At 57.4% G+C, this 7,777-nt stretch overlaps 1 protein-coding gene across 1 annotated transcript; it reads left to right on the top strand.

Annotated features, from left to right (window-relative positions):
- The first annotated feature begins 207 nt into the window (after window positions 1–207).
- On the top strand, window positions 208–4,363 carry FEZF2 (FEZ family zinc finger 2). Its single transcript, XM_007065947.3, has 5 exons — window positions 208–1,100; window positions 1,365–2,201; window positions 2,398–2,532; window positions 2,734–2,866; window positions 3,736–4,363. The coding sequence occupies exons 2-5, from the start codon at window positions 1,416–1,418 to the stop codon at window positions 3,981–3,983; spliced, it is 1,302 nt and encodes a 433-aa protein (XP_007066009.2). The 5' UTR covers window positions 208–1,100; window positions 1,365–1,415; the 3' UTR covers window positions 3,984–4,363.
- The last annotated feature ends 3,414 nt before the right edge of the window (window positions 4,364–7,777 follow it).

Below are 7,777 nucleotides of genomic sequence, written 5' to 3'. Positions count from 1 at the left end.
AAAATTGGTTCTGCTGAATAGCCCCGAAGAGGGGGCGAGCGCTTAATCAGGGCAGGGGAGGCTCTGCCCTGGCAGCCAGGCCCCCGTAAACAGGTGGCAATTGGGCCCTCAGTTAGCCAAGCAGCAAAGTCCCTACAGCTGAGGTCTGCAAAGCCCCCCTCGCGATCAAATCGTTGTCGTTAAAAGCGAAGCAAAACCAAAGCAGAGACGCCCCGCCGTTGCAATGAGGTGGTGTGGCTTCTAAACGAAATTCAGCTGATGAAAAGGGGGCGAGTCACCAGCCCCAAAGCAGAGGGTCCTTCATCCCAGTGGGGCACCGCTCAGAGCAGGAAATTTGCAAAACCCCTTCTCAGGCGGGCGATGCCCCGTTTCAGACGCAAAAGCCCCAGCCCGGTCTGATGTGCGGGCCACGCCGGACCAGTGTATTTAAGGTTAATCGCCGCGTTACACGGGGAGGAGAATTAAACTTAGTTTAATTAACATTAATACACCGCCCTAATTAATGGGCTGGCTATTAATTTCGACATGCCGGGGAGGCTCGCAGAGAAGTGACAATTTATTAATGATCTGCAATGGAGCGGAGCGCAGATGGGTTGCCAGAATAACTCGAGCATGCTTGTGGGGTGTGTGTGTGTGTGTGCGTGCGTTTTTTAAACAACCCTCCTCCTTTTTTTTTTTTTAAAGTCCTGCCGCTCCCTCCCAGTGGCTTTTCTAACCCGAGCACTCGCTACTGCGCTTCTTTCCACCCGACTTGTGAATCGCACTTGCCTTCTAATTTGCCACATGCAAAACGATTCCTCTGCTTTGCAAGTTGCTTTTGCTTCCCCCCCCCCCCTTCGCCTTAAAGGCTGGCGGATAAATTCTGTGCCTTAAACTGGCAGGAGGGAAGGAGGCGGCCCGCTGCACCCCAGCCCGGCGCTGGGGCTCGGGGAGGCTGCACCGTGGCCTCCCCATGTCATTCTGCTTGAAGTGACTTCGTGTGATGTCAGCTTTCAATGTCAGAGCCAGCGAGCTGACGCTCGGGAAGATGTTGGCTATCAAAATGTGACCGTGTGGCCACTCTGCGCTGCTGGGACGCGTCTCGTCGGTGCTGGGCAAAGGTAATTCATCCCCGCGCGGGCTGGACCCTCCCGGGCCCTGCTCCAACAGCGCCCGGCGAGCTGGGGCTCAGGACACCGGTGGGGTGGGTGGTGGGGCTCTGGTCTGGAGGTTGCTCTGGTGTGTTCTGGTTAATGAGCATTAAGCGGGTGTCCCCCCGCCCCGGGGCCATTGTTCTCGGGTAGGGTCATTTGAAAAGGGGGGGGGGGGAGGGGGACCAAGGTGCTTATTAAGTTGATTTGTCTCCTGGCTTTTCTGGAATGCAGAGCTGAGACCGGGAGCGCCCAGCCGGGCTCGCTGCTCGCCTCCTGCCCGCCATGGCGAGCTCGGCGGCCGTGGAGACGGTCATGCCCTCCGCCTGCCCGCGCCACGAAGGCAGGAGCGGCGCCTCCAACCCCTCCAAGACGCTGGCCTTCTCCATCGAAAGGATCATGGCCAAGGGCGCCGAGCCCAAGCCGGCCTTCGAGCCCAGGCCGGGCGGGCTGGAGCCCGAGCCGGGCAAGAAGAGCCTCAGCCTCTGCCCGCCGCTCCCGTGCGTGCTCCCCGTCCAGCCGCTGGCCTACGAGGTGCACTCCAAGGCGCTGCTCAGCTACTCCGAGCTCTGGAAGGGCAGCGCCCTGCGGGGCCCGGCCGGGCTGTGCAAAGCCAGCTGCGGGGCGTGCTGCAAGGCGGAGCTCGGCCTCGGGCACTCGCTGCTGCCGGCCGGCCGAGTCATCAAGCCCCAGGCCATCAGCCAGGCGGCGGGGATGCCCGCCCATGGCTCCGTGTACTACTTCAACTACCTGGACTCCGCGTACCACCCCTCCGAGCTGCTCCCCGGCCAGCTCTTCCCCTCCAGCCTGCTGGGCGCCCAGCCCGCGGCCGGCCTCTCGGCGCACCACAAACTCTTCCTGCTGGAGAACGCCAAGCTGGCCGGGCTGGCGCCGGAGAAGTTCCCCAGCGCCCAGTACCCCCACAAGGAGCGGCTCCCCGGCCAGCTGGACCAGGTGATGAAGGAGAACACGGCCCTGGCCGGGGAGAGGAACGGGGTGAAAAGCCACAGCAAAGTCAGCAGCTCCGCAGACGGCAAGCCCAAGAATTTCACCTGCGAAGTGTGTGGCAAGGTAAGGGGGGCCCTGTCCCGGGGCAGCCCAGCTCTGGGGTTCACCAGGCCGCCCTCCTGGTTGTTTTTTAGGGCAAAGCTGGGCCCTGGAGTTGCACCTTCCGGGGCACAGCCCAGGCGCATCCGTGGGGGGCCGGGAGAGGAGACAGGGCCCCAGCGCCCCTCGCCTGAAACGCTTCCCTTGTGTTTCCTCCTAGGTCTTCAATGCCCACTACAATTTAACTCGCCACATGCCGGTCCACACGGGGGCCCGGCCGTTCGTCTGCAAAGTTTGTGGCAAGGGCTTCCGGCAGGCCAGCACCCTGTGCAGACACAAAATTATCCACACGCAGGTACGTGCCGGGCTTGCCTTTCGTTTTCCAACAAAATCAAGTTGTTGTTGTTTTATGTTTTTATTATTTTACAGACTTGGTGACCGAGCGAGGGTCCCCCTGGCCCAGCCAGGGGCCTCGCAGGGCTGGGACTCTGAACGGGAAGGAGGGCACGATTTCCACACGTTTCTGCATGTATTTCTTCTCCTTGTCTTTCCCCAGGAAAAACCTCACAAATGTAACCAATGCGGCAAAGCTTTCAACAGGAGCTCCACGCTAAACACGCACATTAGGATCCACGCCGGCTACAAACCTTTCGTGTGTGAATTTTGTGGAAAGGGGTTTCACCAAAAAGGTATTTTAAAAACATCCATCGCCTCGGGTTTTTTTGTTTTTAATTTAAAGCCCGAGGTTCCAGCCAGGCAAAGCAATGCGGGAGAACGGAGAGGCTCGTTTTCCTAACCTGTGTACCGCTTCAAATCCTTGTCCGCTCGATCTAAGCGGGAAGAAATGATTTGGGGAAACGAAGTCTCCCCGCTGGACCCAGCAGAATAACGCCCAGCTGCCCACAACGTTCGGGGCGGGCTCAGTCGTATATAGCAAGACACGGAGGCGCTCCGCTGGGGGGGACAAAGGGGTTATTGAAAGGGGGACCCCAGCAGTGTCCCGCGTGGCCAATCGAGGCTTAAAGCGGAGCTCGAGGTTGCCCCGGAAGGCAGCCACCAAGCCGGGCAGTTCACACACGTATTTCATCTGTTCGCTCTGCGTTTGGGTCTCCCTCTCGCGGGTGGAGTGTAACAGAAGGAACCATCCCCGGTGCAGACAAGTTTCGGAAGAGCCTTTCTCTTCCAGGGATTTTCCCTGCGAGGCGGGCCGCGGCCCGGCGAATTCCTGACGGTCTTCACTAAATGCGTTTTTTTCTTTTTTCTTTTCTTTTTTTTTTTTAAATGAGGTGCCATTTCGGGGGCCCTTCTCCAGGTTCCTCCGTTTGCCCTGGGTCAGGACACTGACCCGGCCTCTAATTCCGTACCGTGTCAGTTGTACGCTGCTCGGCTTTGATGCAAAGGGAGTTTGACACCTCCTTGACTCCCCCTTGCAGGACGCCTCCTAATGAAGTCTTGCGGCGCGAGCCTTTCATGCAGCGGGGCGGAGCGGTGGAGCCCCAGCCCTTGGGCACCCCGCGAGTAACCGCATTTCCCCTTTCCCCCCTTCTCCCGCTCGCAGGAAACTACAAGAATCACAAACTGACCCACAGCGGGGAGAAGCAGTACAAATGCACCATCTGCAACAAAGCCTTCCACCAGGTCTACAACTTGACTTTCCACATGCACACCCACAACGACAAGAAACCCTTCACGTGCGGCACCTGCGGCAAAGGCTTTTGCAGAAACTTTGATTTAAAGAAGCACGTCCGCAAGCTCCACGACAGCGCGACCCCGACGAAAGAGCTGCCCAGGAGTTTGCAAAGCTAAAAGCTCCTTTCGCCCCGCAGAGATTTCAGCCTGGTTCCCAGAGCCCCGCGCTCTCTCTCCCGACCCGCCGCTTGCTTTAAAAACCAGCCTGGCAGGCGCCTAGCCCCCTGGATTCCGAGTCGCATTTGTATATAAGAGGAAACTTATTTAAAACTCCTTTGCCACTCGGCTCCTGGGATTTGGTTGTCTTGAGTGGAAGGGGGAAGAGGGGTTTGTTTTCACCTAACTTCTCCCAAGGGCCCACCTGTACAATATGTGCCGGCAGAGCGGTCTTTATATATGTCTGTAAAATTAAATTCTAATGTACAATCGAATAAGGAATATACATATATATATATATGGGATAATAAAAAGTCAATTCGGAGTCTTTTTTCGCCTTTTACAAAAGCTTCTACAGATACTTGAATCGTTTAAAAAAAAATTCCAGGAAGGGAACCCACCCGAGCGGTGCGGAGTGGATTCAGTGTCAACTCGGATTTCGTTCTGCTGTGGAAATGGCTGCGCGGCTCGCGTTTTGGTTCGATTCTGGCACTTTAGGCAAGGGGCCTGGGGGGGCGGGGGGGAAGGTGACCACGGTTTGCTAGTAGCAGAAGCCGGGGAGTGAGAAATAAAACGCGAGATGCGAAGGAGCCTTTAAGAGCTGCAAGAAATAGTAAACGAGCCGAGAAAGGGCCCGAACCTGATCTCACCGCGCTCAGTGGCTCGAGATGGGAGGAAATCACCTGTTTGCTTAATTGCTTCTTCCCCGGGCTAGTCCCCCCCTTCCCCTCTTCAGAGAGGGGGGCCGCGTACCCGCAGGGACAGGACTGTGTCGGAAAGCTAAGCTTTGCCATCCCCTCTCCCGGGGCCGCCGCGGTGCGAACCGCCCGCCGCAGCCCCTGGAAGTGCGACCGGCCGCTCCGGCCCGTGTAACGACTTTCCACCCAATATTGCGTGGGAAACGGCTCGGTCCCCTTCCCCCTGTTTTTTTAAAGGGGTCGGGTTTGTTTTTGTTGTGGGGTTGGGAAGCCGAGACAGGCCGGGGAAGAAAGTTAAAAATACATGAAGGCAGGTAGCGAAATTAAACACAGCCGCAAAGCGGACACACCGCGGCCGAAGCGCCGGCTCGAAATCTCCCCTTCCCCGCGCTCCCGGGCGTTTGTCCGCACGCCGGAGCGCAGACGCCGCGGGTTCTCTGCGCGACTGGCAGGAGGGTTTCGGCCTGAAGATGGAAGACAATCGTGGCTTTCCAGAATGTCACCTTTTGGTCCCTCCATTAAGGCGCATTTAAGCCCATTTCCTGAATGGCTATCTTTGCCCTGAATGCTGATGAACTGATCTCACGCTTGCTTTCTGAGTAATGACCCAAATTAAGAGAGAAAACACAGACCCTTCAAACCGCATTACATTAATCTAATCACTCCCAGCAGGGCCCAGCAACCCCTTTTTGATCAGAATATGGATAATCAAGCCCTTGGATTACACTAACTGTTCCCTTCCCCTCTCCCCCTTCCCTCCTCCCAGACTCTTAATATGCAAGTGTCTATTCTGCCCACGTCGGGAGGAACAATATTATTCTAGCGGGGAAGGGAAACTCAGCCGGCCGGGCCTGTGCGTGCCGCTCAATCCAAGCTCGCCAATGAACACGCGAGCCAGCAGGGCACCAAATGGCTGGGGACCGCTTTAGCGGAGGTTCACCCCCCGCCCCCCGCCTTAATTGAGTGGCTAAATGCGGGCAGGCGAGGAGCCCCCTGCATACCGCCCCGCTTGCTCCAGAGGGGCCCGGGGGGGCGCGTGATCAGATTTCCAAGGGGGCTTGCCATTGTTGTTTTTATTGTGGGAACGCGACAAAGTTCACCGATTTTAAGGTCACAAGCATCTTCCAACGGGGGCTATGCAGGGGGCCAGGCCAGGGGGTTTCGCCGGTGCTGCCTTCTCAGGTCGCTCTGCCTTAGAAGTGGCTGCAGGATTCATATTCATTTTCAGTTACAAAATCCCGCTCAGAAAAATGTCTCTACATCTTAACACCCCCCCCCCCCAGCTGCAGGGATTCCTGCTCCCTAGAGGAGGTGCTGAGCCTGCGAGCGGGTCCCTTCACCCCACCGCGGGGAACATTTTAGGGCCTCTAGGGCCATTCGCTTGAGCCCGAGGCTCTGGTGAAGCGTTGGGCCGCCCGGACTCAGAGCCACTGGAGACACGTGCTGGGAGCGGTGTTTGATTGAACGTCAGCAAAAGTTCCCCCCTTCCAAGTCAGCCCGGGGGGGGGACGGGGACCTGTGCCAGGCGGAGGGCTTCAGGGCAGCACCGGGGTGCATTGCTCACCTCTGGGACAGCGGATTCCCAGCTGGGGTCTTTTCCACTGCCCCGCTCCGGCTGGTGTCCCTGAGCTACAGCTCACTCAGGAAAGCTTATGCTCAAATAAATTGGTTAGTCTCTAAGGTGCCACAAGTCCTCCTTTTCTTTTTGCGAATACAGACTAACAGGGCGGCTACTCTGAAACTTATCTAAAGTGATGGCTCTCCTTCCAATGTGTATGATAATCAAGGTGGGCCATTTCCAGCACAAACCCACTCTCCTGTTGGTAATAGCTTATCTAAAGTGATCACTCTCCTTACAATGTCACTCTCTTTACAATGTGTCTGATAATCAAGGTGGGCCATTTCCAGCCATTGTAAGGAGAGTGATCACTTTAGATAAGCTATTACCAACAGGAGAGTGGGTTTGGGCCGGGGGGAGAAAACCTGGATTTGTGCTGGAAATGGCCCACCTTGATTATCATACACATTGGAAGGAGAGTGATCACTTTACATAAGCTATTACCAGCAGGAGAGTGGGGTGGGGGGAGAGAAAACCTTTTGTAGTGATAAACACCCATTTTTTCATGGTTTGTGTGTATAAAAACGCCTTATGTATTTTCCACAGTATGCGTCCGATGAAGTGAGCTGTAGCTCACGAAAGCTTATGCTCAAATAAATTGGTTCGTCTCTAAGGTGCCACAAGTCCTCCTTTTCTTTTTGTCTGAAATGGGTGACTCGTTTTGCAGAACAGAAACCAGGCCCTGCCCTCTGCAGGAGCGGACAAGAGGGGCAGCCGGCTGCCTTTGCCCCCCAGAGAGGCGAGGCCGAGCGGGCTGCAGGGCCTGGCGGCGGGTGGGTCAAAACCAGGTGGTGGTGACACAAGAACACGCGTCCGCACTAGTAATTTGCGAGGCCCCTAAAGCCAAAATGAGCATCGTAATTGCTCCTTTCTGCAGTATCGCCCCCAGCCCCGGGGATGGGAAGCGCCTGGCTCCTAGGGGACTGGCAGCGTAGGAACGCAGCCTGCTTGCCCACGAGGTCCAAGAAGAATGGGGCAGGGGGCTGCTCTGCCAGTGCCCCGCATTGCCCCTACTGCCTTCCTGTGATGCGTCTCCCGGCTCAATCAGCCACCCTGGTCCCCTGTCCGGGGGGGGTGGGGGTGTGTGTGAATCAACAGGTATCAGAGCAGCTACCTGCCTGCACCTGGGGGCGGGGGGGGGGCTGCAGACGCCTTTCCCGGAGGTGTTACTCTCGTGGTTCTCTCTCGCATCACACGCCACGATTTGAAAGGCTGCTGCCTGCTTTGAACGCCCGCCGCTGTCCCGGTTACCCCTGGGGAGGGGACGTCGCACAGCGGGGTGGAACCGCGGCGCCTGCAGCCGGCGGCCCCTGCCCGGCCACGCGAGCTCTCCGCCTCCGGCCCGGCCTGGCCCCGCCGAGCAGCGGTGGGAGAGCCGCGCGTGTAAACAGGCCGCTTCGGAGTGACTTTCATTCCCTCAGAAGGAATGTTAAGGGGCG

Source organism: Chelonia mydas, chromosome 7, assembly GCF_015237465.2.
Source record: "Chelonia mydas isolate rCheMyd1 chromosome 7, rCheMyd1.pri.v2, whole genome shotgun sequence".
Taxonomy (NCBI): domain Eukaryota; kingdom Metazoa; phylum Chordata; order Testudines; family Cheloniidae; genus Chelonia; species Chelonia mydas.
Note: the sequence above shows the minus strand (reverse complement) of the source record. Positions and strands in the feature narration are given on the sequence as shown.